The following is a 19158-nucleotide window of genomic DNA, read 5'->3' on the forward strand; positions in this document are numbered from 1 at the left end:
GATAAATGAAAAATGAACTAAAAACAAACAAAAAAGATGATACTGAACAGATAAGCTGGTTCAGTAAGTAGATCTAAATATCACCAGTTCAAGAGGCTTGGCTGTTAGCTGACTGTCACTGAAAAGGTTTTAGAAAGACCAGTCTCATAATGAATAAGATACACTGATGAAAGAATCACAAAAAGCAGGGAGGCGTTATCAAGGCATAAGATGAGAGCCTAGCTTACGGAGTGATGATAAAAGTATAAAAGACACACTGTGAAAAAAGACACCCCTAGATCTCTTTCATATTGAGAAATGAGAATTTGGGAGGATGATAAAGCCAAACCAATGTACTGATTTTTGTGAAAGGAATGATGGGGGTTCAATTTTGAATTTAGAAACTTGGGTAGCCAAGTAGGGATACTGTTTTAAAATATATATTTTTTTCCCTTAAAAAAAATAGACACTAAAATATATTTCAGTAATAAAGAATTTGAAAAAGTCACGTGTGTGTGTGTGTGTGTGTGTTAGTCACTTAGTTGTGTCTGACTCTGCGATCCCATGGACTAGAGCCCGCTAGGATCCTCTGTCCATGGGGATTCTCCAGGCGAGAATACTGGAGTGGATTGCCATTCCCTTTTCCAGAGGAATTTCCCAACCAGGGTTAGAACCCTGGTCTCCTGCATCGCAGGCAGATTCTTCATCGTTTTTGAGTAGCTCAAATGGTAAAAGTCACCTGTATCCCCACTATCCAGAGTTAACCACTTAACATATTAGTTTATTTTCTTATGGTTGCCTTTCATTTAAACAAAACTGGAACCATTACACATACATACTCCCTGGAGGAGGAAATGGCAACCCACTCCAGTATTCTTACCTGAGAATCCCATGGACAGAGGAGCCTGGCGGGCTACCGCCCATGGGGTCACAAAGAGTTGGACACGACTAAGTGCCTAACACACACGTACATACAAATGCTCATATTTTTCTCTACTCATTATATCATGAAGCATTTTTAGTATCCTTTCCTCTATCATTACCTCATACATGACTTTTAATGGCTAGATGGCAGTCAGTCACATAAAATGTACCACACTTAATCTACTTTTGGGGGGGGCCAAACCACGTGGCTTGCAGAATCTTAATTCCCTGACCAGGGATCGAACCTGTGCCACCTACAGTGGAAGCAGAGTCCAAATCACTGGAACACCAGGAAAGTCCCTTTATCCACTTCTTACTGCTATTCATTCACCCGAGAAATAATTTACTGAACTATTACTACTGACAGGCACTACTCTAAATTCAAGATAAAAATTAAAAAAAAATAATAACTTTAATAAAAGCCTTTACTCTCGCAAGTTTACACATCAGTGTGTATGGGGGGCAGATGGGGTTTCAATGAAGAAATAAACAGTACATCAGATGATGCTAAGTGCCATGTAAGAAAATATAATAAAGGTAGGGGATATGGAATGATACAGGCAGGCTGATCAGAGAAGGCCTTTCTGAGGCAACATTTAAGTTGAGACTTGAAAGAAATGCGAGAACAAGCCATCACACACCTGAGCTGAAGGAAAGCTGAGTGCAGAGAACTGAGGTGCTTGCATCTGACTTGTTCAAGAAGGCAGAACTGCAAGCAGTGAGGCCACAGAGGTGGTGGGACAGGGGCTCACGGGGTGGCACTGAGGCTCACGCTGAAAACTGGGTTTTATCCAGTGAGATGAGAAGATGTTTGAGGGACTTCGGCTGACTTTTAAAAGACGGTTTAAAAGAATTATACCTAATGGCTTTACACTATTTTTAATCGTTCCTCTGAAAGCCTTCAATGAACCTCCTTGTACAAACATGTTTGTGCACAGCACTAGAAGAGAATGCAGGACTGACTGACTCTGTTCCTAAAATGGGATTAAAACTTAGGCGATGTCATGGTTACAATCCCCAACAGAGTTGAAAGAATAAGCTCTCTCTAGTACTCTTGCCTGGAAAATCCCATGGACGGAGGAGCCTGGAAGGCTGCAGTCCATGGGGTCGCTGAGGGTCGGACACGACTGAGCAACTTCACTTTCACTTTTCACTTTCATGCATTGGAGAAGGAAATGGCAACCCCACTCAGGTGTTCTTGCCTGGAGAATCCCAGGGACGGCGGAGCCTGGTGGGCTGCCGTCTATGGGGTCGCACAGAGTCGGACACGACTGAAGTGACTAAGCAGCAGCAAGCATGAGTACAGATTAACACTAACAGAAAAATAAAGAGTTTTGAGGGATATTCAGCTGAGGAAGTCAAGTTAAATAAATTACAGGAAGAAACAGAAAGATGTAGCGAATAAAGTCAAAGAGGAGGACTTTGTAGCTAATAGCTATCCAGGGCGTTTAAAATCAGAGACAGAACAAAATATGGAAGAAAGCCAGAAGCAATAAGGAGGGACCCTACAGCTCATCATTATAGACTTTTCAAGATGAAAAGCTCATTTAACAACTTTCTACTACCCCAAAGAGAGAAACCTCCTGCCTCCTCTTGTTAAGATTGCGGCAATCTGAAATCACCTGAATAATCACTGGGCACATCTATTCACTGGAAAGTTCTTATCAGTAACTGAGAAAGGGGTTATGGTGTTGTTACAGACTGAATTTTTGTATTCCTCCCAAACTCATTATGCTGAATTCCTAAACCCCAGTGTAATCATTTGGAGTAAGGAAGTAATTCAAGTTAAATAAGGTCATAAGGGTGGGGTCCTGATCTAAGAATTAGTGTCCTTATGAAGAGACACCAGAGAGCTTGCTGCTTCCTCTGCCATGTGAGGACGCAGAGAGGAGGTCAGCTACTCAAGAAGACTCCTCACTAGAAACCAAACTGGCTCACACCTTAAGCTTGGACTTTCTATAGCTTTAGAACTGTGAGAAATAAGTTTCTGTTGTTTAAGTCACCCAGTCTGTGGGATTTTGTTATGGCAGCCAGAGTGACCGATACAAGGGGAAAATGATGATTCTCCAGAAGGAGGGATAAAAGGAAAGTTAAGCAGGAGTAAAACATATTTATAGGCAAGATAAAATAAAAACACAACTTCACTCATCTTTTATTAGTTCTACTTTGGAAATTAAGAAAAAGTAAACATAGATGTGGAAAATTTTTCAATTTATTTATAATAAGATAAAAGGGGTTAACTATTGTAGATTATAACCCTTAAAAGTGCAGCAAACAACCCTTTAAAAACAGCAAAGAATAGGGTCTAAGATGGCTTATAAATTACCTATGTTTAGGTAACTATAAAGAGCAAGTTACTTTACCTATCTAAGCTTAAGTTTCCTCATCAGAAATTGGGGCTAACAGTTTAGTACCTACCTTCTAAGTCTGTTTTGAGGATTAAATAATACATGTAAAACAATTGACATGGTACTTGGCAACACAGTAAATGTATAGCAATTGTCTACTATTAGGATTAAAAAAAATGATACCAAGTTATATATTATGGGTATAGCACAACTACAACCATGAAAATAAACAATGTATAAAGGACTAGAAGTTGCACTAGGATGACTGTATCGTTTCATCTCTACTTTTATGAATTTTCCAGTTTTTCTTTAATGAGCCTACTGCTGTAGTTTTGAGGGTTTTTTTTAGTGAATTCTAAAATAAAACAGAATACATACACACACACACAGACACACATATATAAAAGTACTTAAGAGTAAGGGTAAAACGTAGTAAATATTCAGAAGGTATCACCGTCAATAACAGAATATTAGTACTTGTATCTGGAGCTGAAAAAAATGAAAGTGGCTAAAAATAATCAATGCCCATTAGTCAATCCTAAACTGGAGGAGAAACACTTCAGTACGGTACTTTTTAAAGTGTGATCCACCAACCACTTGGATTAGAATCGCCTGCACACTCCTGGGCTCCTCTGCTATTATACCAGACTCTCTGGGACTGAAACCCCAGAATCCACATTCTGAATGAGTTCCCCAAGAGATCTTTATGTATGCTAGAGTTTGAGAATGGCCAATATGGCAGAGAGTGCTAGCTTTGTAACCACACACATTTGGGTTCAAATCTTAACTCCACCAGCTACTAGTTTTGTGATAATGGGGAAGTTACCTAACTTCACTGTATCTCAACTATCTTACCTGAAACACAGAAAAAACATAACTAATTATTTGGAAGGCTTATTGTGAAAAATAAATACGATAACATGTGTATTCTGTATTAGTGCTCAGAACCACATGAGTACTCAATATCTAGCACCTGTCATAAAACGTAGTCAAGGAGTAACAGTTGCAATGATAGAATCTTAAACGTCTAAAAAGCACCTGAGCAATGTTTTAATGCAAGGCTCTCAAACTGGTTAAGGGGCAAAGAAACTGAAAGTCACTGTTCTTTGTAGAATGCTATTATACACTGCTGCTGCTGCTAAGACGCTTCAGTCGTGTCCAACTCTGTGGACTGCAACCCACCAGGCTCCCCCGTCCCTGGGATTTTCCAGGCAAGAGTACTGGAGTGGGTTGCCATTGCCTTCTCTGCTATTATATACTAATATATTTAAACACACAATACAAACTAGGAAATCTATTGTGTGAGTAAAATAGATAAATGACATCCACTTGCACTCCTGTCAGTTAAAAAAAAATATGCAGTGGAACTAAGCATAATTGGCTCTTTTGAGCATTTCAGTACATATAAACTTTCACTAATTGTTCATTTGCTGGCACCAGGTAATAGCAATCTGGAAATAAAAATGTCAGAATAAAACCTATAATTGAGAACATTTTATCTTTTTTTCCTGTTAGCTAAAAAGCCCACTTTTCAATTTTAGCAGCAGTGTAGCTTGATAAACAGCAGTGTTCTGTGACATCTTTTTGAGAACCACTGCTTCAGTCTAATTTCCTCACTTTATGTAACAAAATCTGAGGTCTATAATGGTTATATGCTTTTCCAAAGCTACAGATAGTGGCAAAGACAGACTTACAGTCCAGATATTTCAATCTCCATCCCCATGTTCCTTCCATAAGGTGTATCTCTACTACTTTGAGCTCATTCACAAAAGAATATGTCTACCTAAATTTCATTTACTGAAATGGGTCACAGAATCACACAATACACAATTTAAGTTACAAACGGTATTTAAAAAAACAAACCCTTGCGCATTCCCGTCTCTCAGCCCCTCAGTCCTCCTCCTGGACAGGACCAATGAGGACCAGTTCTGTGTCGGTTTGTTTCTTAAAGGGTCTCTACTTACCTTCGTTCGGCAGGTACGGGCAAGGACCAGACTTCTCCCTCAGACGCTGGAAGCTCGTGTTGTGCGGCTTTTAATGGAGTGCTGTCTAGTTTAAAGCTCTCTAGTGTTTTCATGATATCCTTAACGTGTTTTGCTTCCACATTTATTTCCTGCCAAACCTAATTTCAAAGGAGAATATGGTTCTTTAAATTTCTATAACTAATAAATCACTGCCAAATTAAGTTGGGCCATTTATTAAGAATGCTAGAAGCCTCCATTTTGACATCAGGTATCCAGGAAACCATACCAAAATGTTTTGTTGAAATTTTAATAATGGCTCATAAATTCTTTATTTTTAATTACAAAATTAATTCTGATAAAATGAGTTAAGTGTTCTGGCTAATTAGGCCATTGTCACTGACTTGTAACGACGTGCATTATAAGTCAAAGTGCATAACAAATTTAAAAGTTAGCTGTACCTTTAAAGTTTGGTAAAAATATTACTTCTGCAAGTTGTGCTTTGATGGTTCTTATGCTACTTAACTGACTTTAAAAACCCTCATCAGAATTGACTAATTTCACAACTCACTAATGGAATGCATCCCACAGGTTGAAAAATAAAGCTTCAGAAGACAAATGGCTCAATTTACATACAACCTATATATATATTCTTAAAAGCTGCCTTGACAACTTTAAGATGATATATATTTCATATATATATATACACATATGAAAGAAATGAAGCTAGCAATGTTTGGTTTCAAAACTAAATGATTTAAATATCCTTTCTTTCTCTCTGCCTTTTTTTTTTTTTTTAAAAACACATTTAATCTTGGCATTTCCCCGGTGGTCCAGTGGTTAAGACTTCCCTTTCCAATGCAGGGGGTGCAGGAATGCAGGTTCAGTCCCTGTTTGGGGAGTTAAGATCCTACATGCTTTGGGGCCAAAAAATCAAAACATAAAACGGAAGCAATGTTGTAACAAATTCAATAAAGATTTTAAAAAACACACTCAATCTTTTATTTATATTTATTTTTGGCCATAGCACGTACCTTGCAGGTTCCCACAACAGGGATTAAACTTGTGTCCCCTACAGTGGAAATGTGGAATATTAACTACTGGACAGCTAGGGAATTTCCAATTTAAATATTCTTATAAAAAACTTTAGACTTCTTAAGTAAAAGTTGCTGGCCTAAGAACAAAAGGTCTTAAAAGTCTTTCAGTGGCAAATTTAAGACACTTTACGAAATATTTTCCCCTTCTAATGTAAAATATGAAGAGGCAGATTTAAGGAAAGAGGTTAAGTTCAAAGGGGTAGACTATTTTTCTGTTAAAGTTAAGGACAAATATGGAATATTATTAAAAAGGCAGTTTAGCAGAACTTGAGGGTAATATTCTAGCTAGAAGATCAGCTCAAAAAGACTATTAATTTCTATAACATTTCTCTCCTGGGACATTGTTGAACCTTATTATAAATGACACATCCAACTGGACGTGTAAGTTCTATAGTTTCTACCTATAAATTTCTTCCTTCATGGCTCAGTGATAAAGAATCTGCCTGCAATGTAGGAGCTGCAGGAGACTTGGGTTCCATCCCTAGGTCGGGAAGATCCCCTGGGGGAGGGCATGGCAACCCACTCCAGTATTCCTGCCTGGAGAATTCCATGGACAGGGAAGCCTGGTGAGCTATAGTCCATGGGGTCGCAAAGAGTCGGACATAATTGAAGCAACTTAGCAAGCACATAAATTTCTACTGCTCCTCAGTGGATAAAATTCCTCACATGGGATTCAAGTATGGTCTGATTTATGATGTTCTATAGGGAATACGGAACATGTGAGATTCAGGTGTCATTTGCAGTTTCAACAATGGCTTAATAAAGTCAATTCTAATTTTATCAGGTCAAAATGAGATCTAGAAAAAAATTTCAAAACCATTCCTATTAGATTCCAAAAATTAGAATAATTGAGTAGAAGCCATCATACTGACGATGGTGAATATGACACGCTGTTTTAAGTAACACTGTATACAAATCCGTATAATAAATTATACAGTCTTTATGCATAGCCGCAAAGCAGTATCTATTTAAATCTGAGTATTTTAAACCACTGAAACAAACAGCAGTCACCAGTCTTACCTGTTGCCATTTCTGCTGGAGGTATGTATCTTTGACTGAGTACAGATACTTGTTCATTTGGTCAAGAACTCCCTGATAATAGACCATTGCAGAGTCGTAATTTCCCAGCAAGGCATATTCACGGGCCAACTTTACATTCTCACTAATCATAAGAAGACTCATGCTCAATTACAAGCTAAAAAAGAAAGAAACATTTCATATTAAGTCTTTTAAAAATAAGTACTACAAAGAGTTTTTTAAAAGCATACTTTCCAAGGATCCCTGAAGAAGCTTGCTTTCACACACACTACATTTTCTATGTCTGTACATTTGCTTATGATAATTTCCACTCCTTCAGAGAAATTTCTTAGTTCCCACAGTCAAACCCTACCTATGTGTCAAAGTCCCACTCAGATCAGTACCAATTTTCCCAGTATGTCTACCTACCAAACTTGTCAGTTCAGAATAAGCCCTCCCCCTTCTAAAGTCCCCCGGTACTTGGCAGGGGGCCTTCATCTCAAGGCACTTGTCCACCTTGAATCTCTGAGAGCAGGAAAAGATCTGAGTTGGTAACTTCAGTACATGAAATACAAGTCTTATGGAGTATCTGCAGAACAAATGTAGAATGTTAGATGCTTTTTTTGGAAAGCAGTGTGAAACAGAGAAAACACATTTTGATGTTAGAAGACTCTTGGTAGAACTGTAATCCTGCCATCTTTGTCAAGCCCTTTATCTTTTCTGAGCCTTAGTTTTTAAATCTGTAAATTGGGATTGTTACTACTTCTTCTTTGTTTTTAACCTAGGCTCTCAGTGGTGAAAATGTGGAGTCCTAACCACTGGACTGCCAGGGACTTCCTGAGTAACCATACTTCCAAGAGTTGCACTATGAGGAATAAATGACTATTTAAAGTAGCCAGAACACTACTTGGCAAAGAGTAGGTCTTCAGTAAATGCTAACTGTACCTTCCCTGAAACTTTCCAGATGCAAAAACCAAGCATAGTCTTTGTACTTAGTAGCATGTGAATATATGGATATGGGGTTTTCATACGTGGGTTTTTACTTACCCTCCAGACAGCAGATAATTTCAATGACATAAAAATTGGTCCAGAAAATAAGGGAAAACTGGTCAACTTTTTATGAGGTAGAAAGTGAAAGTGTTAGTCACTCAGTTGTGCCTGACTCTTTGTGACCCCATGGACTGTAGCCCGCCAGGCTCCTCTGTTCATGGAATTCTTCAGGCAACAATAGTGGAGCGGGTTGCCATTCACTTCTCCAGAGGATCTTCTTGACCTAGGGATCCAACCCACATCTCCTGTGTCTCCTGCATTGCAGGTGGATTCTTTACCAGCTGAGCCACCAGGAAGCCACCACCTCAATTTTGAAAACTAACTAAGAACAATACAGAGCCTATTTCACTTAAGACCATGATGTGGTAATCTTAAATAAAACATTAGCTAATTAACAATGTATCAACAAGGACACGCATGCACGTGCACAACACACACACATATACTCCACGATCAAGAAGGTTTATCCCAGGAATGAGAGGATACCCTAAGATCAGAAAATCCGCCTTATAATTCCTCACACTAATGGACAAAAGAACTTCATACAAAAACGAATAGCACGTAAATGGCAATTTATGAAGGGGAAACCCAAATGGTTAACACATACAGACACCAGTAATAGAAGAATGCAAATAAAGTGTGAGAGACCTCTTTTACATTTACTAGATTAAAAAAAAAATTAGTACTGGCAAGAATTTGGGGAAAAAGACATCCCCTCATATACAATTTGTGGGCATAAACTCCTACAATCATTTTGGAGAGCGATCAGGTAGTACTTAAGAAAAATTATGTACGCAGCTATCCCATGATGCTGCCACCCTATTTTTCAATAAATATTCCAGGTGAAGTTTCACAGAGACTCACCAACGAACTTGTTTTTGGATGTTAATGACAAAACTGTGTGAGATATCCAGTAGTTGGAGGTAATCTGTCTATTTCCTGCTAGGGAAAAGATAAGGAAGTATGTTGCATGCACTAACAAATACTATGTAGCAGATAGAAGCAATGAAGAAAACTTACAAATAGTAACATGGATATATTATCAAAATACAGGGTTAAGGGAATTTCCTGGCACTGCAGTGGTTAGGACTTGACACTTACTGCCAAGGGCCTGGGGAGTCAGTCCCTAGTCAGGGAACTAGGATCCCACAAGCTGCTCCACCGAAAAACAAACAAAAAATACAGGTTTGGGTGAAAAAAACAAAACAAAACAACTTAGACACAGAACAAGGTCTAAATCCCCAATACCATTTTATAGACTTAAAAATATGCTAGTTTATATGTGGTATATAAAACACTCTTTTTCAAAGGACACATACACATCCAAGAAAATAAATATATTACAGTGTCTATGGAGGGTAAGATAGGGAAATATGAGTGGATAAAGAGGATGAAGGGTAGGGTTAGGGTTAAATAACTACAACAAAATAAGTGCCTTATGCCTATCAATAATCACAAACAGCCTGTAAGACGGCTCTCAATGACCTCTCCCTCCAGGTGTCCATACCCCTGTGTAATCAGCTCCCCCTGAACGTGAGGCTGTAACAAACAGAATACACAAAAATAACGAAGTGTCATTTCTGAGATTACACTGTGACATCTGCCTTGCTCACAGTCTTCTGCTCTCTGGCTGGACCACTCCAAAGGAAGCCCAGCTACCATGCTGCGAGTTGACCATGCATAGCCTCATGAGGCAAAGATCTGACGGAAGCTCAAGGGCAACAGAGGAACTGAGGCCCTCAGTCCAATGGTCCAGAGACACCGAATCCTGCCAACGATGCCGTGAGGGAGCGGGGAAGTGGATCTTCCCTAAGCTGACCCTTGAGATAACTGCAGCCTTGACTGGTACCTTGACTACAGCCTGTGAAAGACTCTGAATCAGAAGCACCCAACTAAATTATGCCCAGAGCCTAACCAAAGAAACTGTGAGATAATAAATGCTTGCTGCTTTAAGCCATTTAGTTTTTGGGTAATTTGTTATGAAGCAATACAGCTATGAACTGACTCTGTAAGTAATTCAAGACTGATCATCTGCAGTCCAGAAGAAAAAAAAAAAAAAAAAAACAAATCCCATGACTTTCTGGAGTCATGACACAGATAATATTCCACCTGAATAAAAGCTCTGGGTCAGGGACATGGCTCTCTGTTATTTTATGGATACATCCCCAGCACCACGCAGCCTCTCACACAGCAGTCACTCAGGAAATCTCTGAATGAATGAGTGCTGCCAGGTTTTGTCTCACTACTAAGATGTCTTACCTTTGTCCAGTTTCTTAGCCTCAGCTCTCTCATATTCCCTGATCCCCAACCCATCCCTACCACAGCTGTGGGACTGCTTGGCTCTGAAGCTACATATGCTCTAGAGCGACACCCAGTCTGGGCAACAATGTAAGAAGAGCACAGCTGGGGCCTGTTAGAAGCTGTTAGAAGACATCCTCCTGGCAGAACATCCTTGATCTGGATAAGCACAGACAGCAAACAGACTCTGGCTCTTTCATCCTCCCCACCCCACTCCACCCCCAACTTTAAAAAAAAAAAATCTTTTGTTTTTCTGAGGGCCAGGGTTCACTGTCCCAAAACTCACAGAAGTCACTCCAGGCCTTCTTTGAAGGTTCTGTGTTATGGATACTTCTTTCTACTCAGATAAAATTCCTAAGGAGTTAATGAATGGGCATTTCCTAACAAACAAATGTCAAGTCAACCCAAGGCCACATTAAAAATGACCTAAAAATTCTTGGTTATCAAAGAAATGATGGGTTTACTGAAAATGTATCAAAATACCACTCAAAATCTAAACGTCAGACAAAAAATAAATTTTCCAATTCTTTTAGCATCTCTAAGACACTCTTCTCAAATGAATGTCAACATTGTAAGTTTACAGGAATCTTCAATTTCCAAATATATACCCTTAGTTAGTGCCTGCATTCTCAGTCATGTCCGACCCCACACTGGCAGGCCAATTCTTTACCACTGAGCCACCTGGGAAGCCCTGGTGGCTCAGTGGTAAAGAATCCTATCCACCTGTCAATGCAGGAGATGCAAGTTCGATCTCTGGGTCACAAAGATCCCCTGGAGGAGGAAATGGCAACCCATACCAGCATTCTTGCCTGGGAAATCCCATGGACAGAGGAGCCTGGCAGGCTACAGTCCATGGGGCACAAAGAGTCGAATATGACTTAGCCAATAAACAACAATATATCCTTATCACTGCCAAAATTACACTTCAGGAAGACAGAATTTGGGTCTACCTGACACAGTATCTGGCAATACTTGAAGAAATGAATATATATGAAGAAAAGCCCTCAGACCAAATTTTAACCACAATAAACTAAAAACACTACCTATTGATTCAATTAATAGAAAATGAAATCATAAAATTATAAAAATGAGATTTTCAAAAACACACTGCTGGTTTTTAAAGAGCGATTATTAAAAAGAAAAATAACCATAAGTATAGGTTATGCGTACTTTACCTGGATAAAAAATGTAAGTTTTTCCTTTATATGATCCTGTAAGAACCACCCTTTTCCTTAAATGTCCTGAGTATTTATTTTAGTTTATGACAAAATACATTCATTTAACCTAAGTAAGATGCAACGTGAAATTTTAATTCAAGTAACAGAGTGTACTGATGAGGGTGAAAGAGGAGAGTGAAAAAGCTGGCTTTAATTCAACATTCAGAAAACTAAGATCATGGCATCTGGTCCCATTCACTTCATGCCAAATAGATGGGAAAAGTAGAAACAGTGACAGATTTTATTTTCTTGGGCTCCAATATCACTGCAAACTGTGACTGAAGCCATGAAATTAAAAGACACTTGCTCCTTGGAAGAAAAGCCATGACAAACCTAGACAGCATATTAAAAAGCAAAGTTATTAGTTTGCCGTAGTCTGCATAGTCAAAGCTATGGTTTTTCCAGTCTTCCTGTATGAATGTGAGTTTTGGATCATAAAGAAGGCTAAGTCCTGAGGAATTGAGGCTTTTGAACTGTGGTGTTAGAGAAGACTCTTGAGAGTCCCTAGGACAGCACAGAAATCAAACCAGTTAATCCTAAAGGAAATCAATTGGAAGGAGAGATGCTGAAGCTGACACTCCAATACTTTGGCCACCTGATGAGAAAAACCGACTCACTGGAAAAGACCCTGATGCTGGGAAAGAGTGAAGGTGGGAGAAGGGGATGACAGAGGATGAGATGGCTGGGTGGCATCACCGATGCAATGGACATGAGTTTGGGTAGGATCCCGGAGTTGGGGATGGACAGGAAAGCCTGGCATGCTGCAGTCCATGAGGTTGCAGAGTCAGACACGACTGAGAGACTGAACTGAACTGAACTGAGGAGAAGGGTCGACAGAGGATTAGATGATTGGATGGCATCATCAACTTAACAGACATGAGTCTGAGCAAACTCCGGGAGATAGTGAAGGAAAGGGAAGCCTGACGTGCTGTAGTCCATGGGGTCACAAAGAGTCAGACACAACTTAGCAACTGAACAACAGAATCAAATTATTTTAAACACTAAAAACTCAGTATTACAACAAAATTTATAGCAAACTTGATGCTATGCTGTGTAGTACTTCTGCTGCTGCTTAGCTGCTTCAGTCGTGTCCAACTCTGTGCGACCCCATGGACAGCAGCCCACCAGGCTCCTCTGTCCACGGAATTCTCAGAATACTGGAGTGGGTTGCCATTTCCTTCTCAGTAGTATCTCTATCAAGAGACAAAGGATCTTTACGCCTCCAGGATTAGGGAAAAAAGCATTCAAAGAGACTGAAAAGGTTACAGATCCAAATATCTGAGTTTTAAGATTTCTGTTCTCTGCCCAAAACAAATACCGGACCTTCCCAATTTCACACCTAAACAGGATACCATGCCCACTTAATTTTTAAAGGAATCTTAGACAGGGTTCCACTCTCACTACAGTTTTTACTGTAATGTGCAAAGGTCATTCATTCAAGAAATGTTACGGAACACATACTGAGGTACAAGGAATTGCACTGAATACAAAAATAAGACAGACCTTGAAATCCTTGAAGTTTAGTGGGATATCATTTTATTTATCCTTAGTGTTTTTTTTCTTTGCTAAGTAGGAGGAAACAAGCGCAGAACATTATTAAGCACAGGCTAAAAAATCAGTATCAATGTTAAAAAATATTTACCTGCAAAACTAATGTCCTAAATTAAAAACAGATGAGGCTCAATTATGCATTTTCCTGCACACATTTCAGTAAGCTGAGTGTGTGTAACTTCAGCAGTGACAATACACTGTGAAGCAATTTTCAGAATGTTCATCTCTGGAATATGAAAGCAACCATAATGCTAATTTACAATCAGTCACTGATGATTACAAATAAGCATAATAAATAGTGACCAATGACCAATTATAGCATGGCATACATTCATACCTTTATAATCATCATATGATAAATACTCAAGAAGCACAAAAAAGTTATCACTACAAAAAAAGCATCAAGAGAGACCTGGTCAAGGAAACAAAAACATATACATGTACTTGGTAAACTTTCAGTTTACCTCGAACAAAACACATCAGTGAATATAACAATTAAAATGTAACTTAAAAGCCATATTCAAGCCATATCAATAAACACCACAGGCAGAACCTATTTAGCATGTTATCAATATTGACCATACTGATTTGACACACTATCTTTTAAACCAGTCAAGCAGCTAAAAAGCAAACAAGCCCAAACCATTGTTGTAAACCAAAATTCAACATTGTTGTTAACACAGTAAATTCTAGAAGCTTCTCTAATCCTTAGTATTTGTCAGAACTGTGATTCCAGTTTCAAAATAAGATGCAGAATCCATTGTAGACTATGGATCTAGCACTGAATCTTTAAAATGTAAAAGCAACTTGAATAATGCCATAAAGGACCTTTATATAGCTTTTCATAGTCTAAGAATGTTGGAAAGTTGACTGGCATTGAAAGAAAAATAAGTAAAGGAAAACATGAATTAAAAAAACACGTTGATTGGCACTACTTCTTTATTTTTTTTTTAAGGCATGAAACAAATCACAAGTTAATACTTGTATTAATACAAGTGTTAATACAAAGAGTTTTGCCACTGTTTCTTTGTGTCAGAACTCACTGATTACAAAAACCATCTCCTTTGGAAAAGAAAACAGGACTGCACACTGAGATATTTTGGCCTGTATGAACATCACAAGAATCTTTCTTGATACCTTGGCGTTCTAGCATTGTGACTATGTGGCAAAGATATATCGCACACATTCTAAAATATTAAGAATGTCCTCAGCAGTACCTAAGGCTCTGATTTCAAAGACGAAGACATACATGAGTGCTTGCAAGAGAGAGGGGTGCAGCAGTGTGTTATCAGAAGTTAGTAACTGATATAAAAATGGCACTTGGTACTTAAAAGAGAAAATTATTTTTGAGTAAATGAGGGCTTGAGTCTATCCCCCACAAGGCATTAAGGATCCACGTCCATCTCTAACTTTATCACCACGTAATATACAATATGAAACAAAGTTTCGAGGGATACTTTTTCTAAAGGTACCAGCTTGAAACAAACAAAAAGAGTCGTTAGCCTCCTGTAGGATGCCCAGCTCCAAAATAGGTACGAAATAACATCCTTAACAATATCACAGCTACCTAACAAAACGTAATCCCTAAAGTCAAGGTTTTTGCTTTTTTTCCCCCCACAGGGGAGAGGGTTTCGGGCGGGGAATGTGTCAAAAAAGCGAAGAAATAAAAACAGGTTCGTCGACCGGAGACGTCTCTAACGACACAGGCCTAGAATGGGATCGGCAGGGGCCCCCAAAAGTCTCCGGCCAGACAGGATTCCTCAGGTAGGAGGACCGCCACCCGAGCCACAGGTGTCAGCGACAACAGCGAGGACCTAGAACCTCGGCGCAGGCACCGGCAGGTTCACAAGCAGAATGCGCAGCGGGATCGCATCACAGGCTCCTGAGTCCCTCCAAGCCCTGATCACGGGGGTCCGGGATCCCCGCGACACTCACCTGCGGCGCAGAGGCTCTCGGGAAACCGCCCACTGCCGGGCGGAGGGGGAGAGCCGAGCGGGGTTCCGGGCAGCGAAGAAGGAGGGCCCTCCCCTGTCCGCCCCAACCACCCTGCTGTCTGCTCACGGACCCAGCACTGCCTGGTCCAACCGTCACGAGCCCCAGATGCTGCTTCAAGTAGCCCAGACTTTGAAGGCAGACCCGCCAGGGGCACTTCCGGTGCCAAGGGTGGCCTCGGTGACTCCAGCGCACGCGGGGCGACGCCCCGGGAGCGAGGACGCCAGGCGGCGTGCGCGCGCCGGGCACCGGCTGGGCGGGGCCGAAGAATGTGGGCGGGACCGACTGTGTGGGCGGGGCCTACGGGCGCGCCTGCGCAGTCCCGGGCAGCCGCCTCCCCTGCGGATAGGTCAGGCCGAGGGGTGGTAATCAGTCGAATAAGTACTACCGCTTCCAGTTCTTCGATGTTTTCTGAAGTTCTTTGCTCACTTTTCCTCCCATTTGATTTTCATAACGCTGCTCAGAGGTTAGGAGATTAGAGTTTCTATTTTACTGGTGAATGTCAAAGGTCATACAGTTCGTTTATGACAAATCCGGTTTTAGAACCAAACACTAAGAATTTGGCTGCGGCGCTTCTAGGGATATGACATGAATACTGTACAATAGAGAATGAATGACCAAAGATATTCGGACACAATGCTGGTGAAATTTTATTTTCTTTTTTTGGTCAATGTTTTAATGCAACCAAACTACAAATACAGTTATGATGTTCCACGATGTATAGAAATACACGTAATGGACAGTTAGTACTTGTCGACGGGCTTCCTCCAGCCTTAATCTCCAGGCTTTTTCTTCACCTAAGGTGAAATAGACGCACTTAAGACGCGGTTTCCTCTAGAAGAGCTTGGTAATTAAAATTATGATTTTAAAGCATCCCTGCTTTTTAAAATATTTAACATACTGATTTTAAATCCCCTAATTTAACACAGACTTATATAAAGGCAATTCAAGGGAAATACATCGGTTCAGCCCACAGAAGTTTATTAATCGAGTACTTACGTGCCAGGCGGCACTGTAGGCATTGAGTATATACATGATCAACAAAATAGGATGTTTCATGAAGCTTAAAGTCTTGTAAAATTCTCAACTAAGTAGAAAAGAATAGTTTTGCTATGATGCATGTAAACTCTATTGTAATGTTAAAGTATAATTAGTATAAGAAAATACAGTGTATCTTTTTGAAATGAAAAAATAATTCAATGAGGTACAGATTAATTACCTTAGTTAGACTGAATTAAACTTCATTTTTTCTGAGTGAAAAGGTATGTTGAATTATACAGGCAATTTATAGTTTAAAAACTTCTCAGAGGGCACAAAATGAATACATATTACATGATTTCATTTATATGAAATTCAACAACAGGCAAAACTAGCCGGCATTAACAGAAAGAGGTTGGATTGGGGGCTGGGAGAAATGAGGGGAAAGCTTAGACTACCAGAAGGCATGAGGAAGTGTTTTTCAGGTGATGGAAGTGTTCTATATCTCAATTAGTATAGTGGTTAAGGAGGTGTGCATGTTCATTAAAACTCATTGAACAGTACACATAAAATGGATACATTTTACTGTACATAATTTATACCTCAATGAAGTTAATTTTAAAAACCCGTCAAAATAGTGGCTTACACTACTGTTTCTTACTGGTTGTACTAATCGAGGGAGACTATTCTGTTGTTGTTTTAGTCATTAAGAGTATTCTGTAGTAACCTCTACATTGAAGAGGTTTCAAACACCAGGAATTTTTTTCTTTTCATTTCCTCTATTTGTTCATGTAGAGTGGAGGCAGGCACTGGGGACATTGAACAGTTGAAAACAGAAAATGAGATAATTTGTCTAACTTCTGCCTGGGTACGAGAAGTGCCACCTCTGCCCACATTTCACTGGCCAGAGCAAGTCATGTGGCCAAGGCTGACTTCAAAGTGATGGGACAGTGAGAAACATACTTGTGTACCGCCTTCATGACTACTACACTAGTCATTTCTTCTTTTACAGTGTGGTCTCTACAACCTCCGTCCCTCTAAAATGATCATATCCAAACTGGGACTCAGAGAGACTCGAGATGAGTTTTTTCCTGGTGTATGGTGAATTGATTTGGTAGAAGCATAAGATACATACAGGAAAGTTAACAAAAATTAGGTAAAAAAGGTAAGTGCTAGTAAAGAGTTGAAATTTTATTCAGTAGGTGTCAAGGAACCATTTAAAGTTCAAATGAATGCGTAATTTATAAAGGAATAGGAAGATTAATTTGATAACCGTGAGTTGAAAGGTTTGGAGGGGAGAGAGAATTACACAGAAGGGAACAACATAAAGACTACTTCTCAACATTATGTATTTGCTGTCTCTTTGCCCTCTTTTGGGCTTCCCTGATAGCTCAGCTGGTTAAGAATCTGCCTGCAATACAGGAGATCCTGGTTCAATTAATGGGTTGGGAAGATCCCCTGGAGAAGGGATAGGGTACTCACTCCAGTATTCTGGCCTAGAGAATTCCATGAATTGTATAGTCCATGGGGTTGTAAATAGTCGGACACTACTGAGTGACTTTCACTTTGCCCCAGTAGGTAAATGATGTAAAGTTACATACTTCCTCCATTTGGCTAGGGCAACGTCTGGCTTATGGTAGGCATTACTTAGATACTTGCAGGATAAATACATTGTTGTTAAAAAAAAAAAAAGAATTTGGAGACACTTTTTACATTTTATCAGAGAAATCTAAAGGACTTTCAGGACTAGTTTCACTCTTCTGGTCTATTGCATCTGGCTGTCCTCCTTCAAAAATCTGAGCCATCTCTTAAGGTACAGAATATGTATAAGACTAGAAAAGTATAACCATGATTAAGAATCTCCAAAAAAAAAAAAGAGTTCCTTGGTAGCCTAGTGGTTAGGATTCTGGATTCAGTCCCTGGTAGGGGAAGTGAGATCCCACAAGCCACACAGTGCAGCCACACACACACACACACACACAAAGAATCTGCTGAATTTTTATGAATAGATTATGTCACAGTATTTGCAGGAACAAACTGAGATAGATCCTCAGTGCTATCTCACCAAGGATAGTGATAAGAATGTTCTTCCTAAATAATAGCTTCCATTCTTCCTAAGTAGTATTTTTCCTAAATAATAGCTTCTTCCTTCCTAAATAATACCTTCCATCACAGACTGGCTGCTCCCAGATTGCTGAATGCCATAGGGAAAAAAAAAAATCATACCACCTTGAAGACTGATGCACAATTACATATCTCCCCATCTGACACATATTTTTCTGCATGTCCCACTTCAGTTCTCTCTTACTCTTCACATGAGTTATTTCAGACTTGCACCACTGTCCTCAAGCCAGCCACATACCCCTTTCTGCCCTTTCAGCCAATCACTTTATCTCTACCTTCAGAGAAAATTATGTTCAGTTGATAAGTCGTGTCTGACTCTTTGTGACCCCATGGACTGCATGCAGCACACCAGTCAACTCTGTCCTTCACTATCTCCCAGAGTTTGTTCAAACTCATATCCATTGAGTCAGTGATGCTATTCTACCATCTCATCCTCTGTTGTCCCCTTCTGCTGTTGCCCTCAATCTTTCCCAGCATCAGGGTCTTTTCTAGTGAGTTAGCTCTTTGCATCACATGGCCAAAGTATTGGAGCTTCAACTTCAGTAAAAGTCCTTCTAATTAATATTCAGGATTAATTTCCCTTAGGATTGACTGGCTTGGTCTCCTAGAAGTTCAAGCGAGT

General features: G+C 39.7%; 1 protein-coding gene across 5 annotated transcripts in view; it reads right to left on the reverse strand.

Moving 5' to 3' along the window:
* KATNA1 (katanin catalytic subunit A1) overlaps positions 1 to 15683 on the reverse strand; it is a 34500-nt gene extending 18817 nt beyond the window's left edge. Inside the window, exons 1-4 of one of the 5 annotated variants that reach the window (XM_055535923.1) lie at positions 15378 to 15683; positions 7843 to 7915; positions 7330 to 7504; positions 5216 to 5373 (exon numbers count right to left, since the gene is read on the reverse strand). In XM_055535923.1, the coding sequence (XP_055391898.1) occupies positions 5216 to 5373; positions 7330 to 7491 (320 nt within the window). In that variant the 5' untranslated portion in view covers positions 7492 to 7504; positions 7843 to 7915; positions 15378 to 15683. Of the gene's footprint in view, positions 1 to 5215; positions 5374 to 7329; positions 7505 to 7755; positions 7916 to 9240; positions 9319 to 15377 lie in introns of all 5 variants that reach the window. The other 4 variants (XM_055535924.1, XM_055535926.1, XM_055535925.1 and 1 more) reach the window with 4 other exon arrangements.
* Between the last annotated feature and the right edge of the window lie 3475 nt (positions 15684 to 19158).

The sequence above is a fragment of the Bubalus kerabau genome, chromosome 9 (genome assembly GCF_029407905.1).
Source record: "Bubalus kerabau isolate K-KA32 ecotype Philippines breed swamp buffalo chromosome 9, PCC_UOA_SB_1v2, whole genome shotgun sequence".
In the NCBI taxonomy this organism is placed as follows: Eukaryota; Metazoa; Chordata; class Mammalia; order Artiodactyla; family Bovidae; genus Bubalus; species Bubalus kerabau.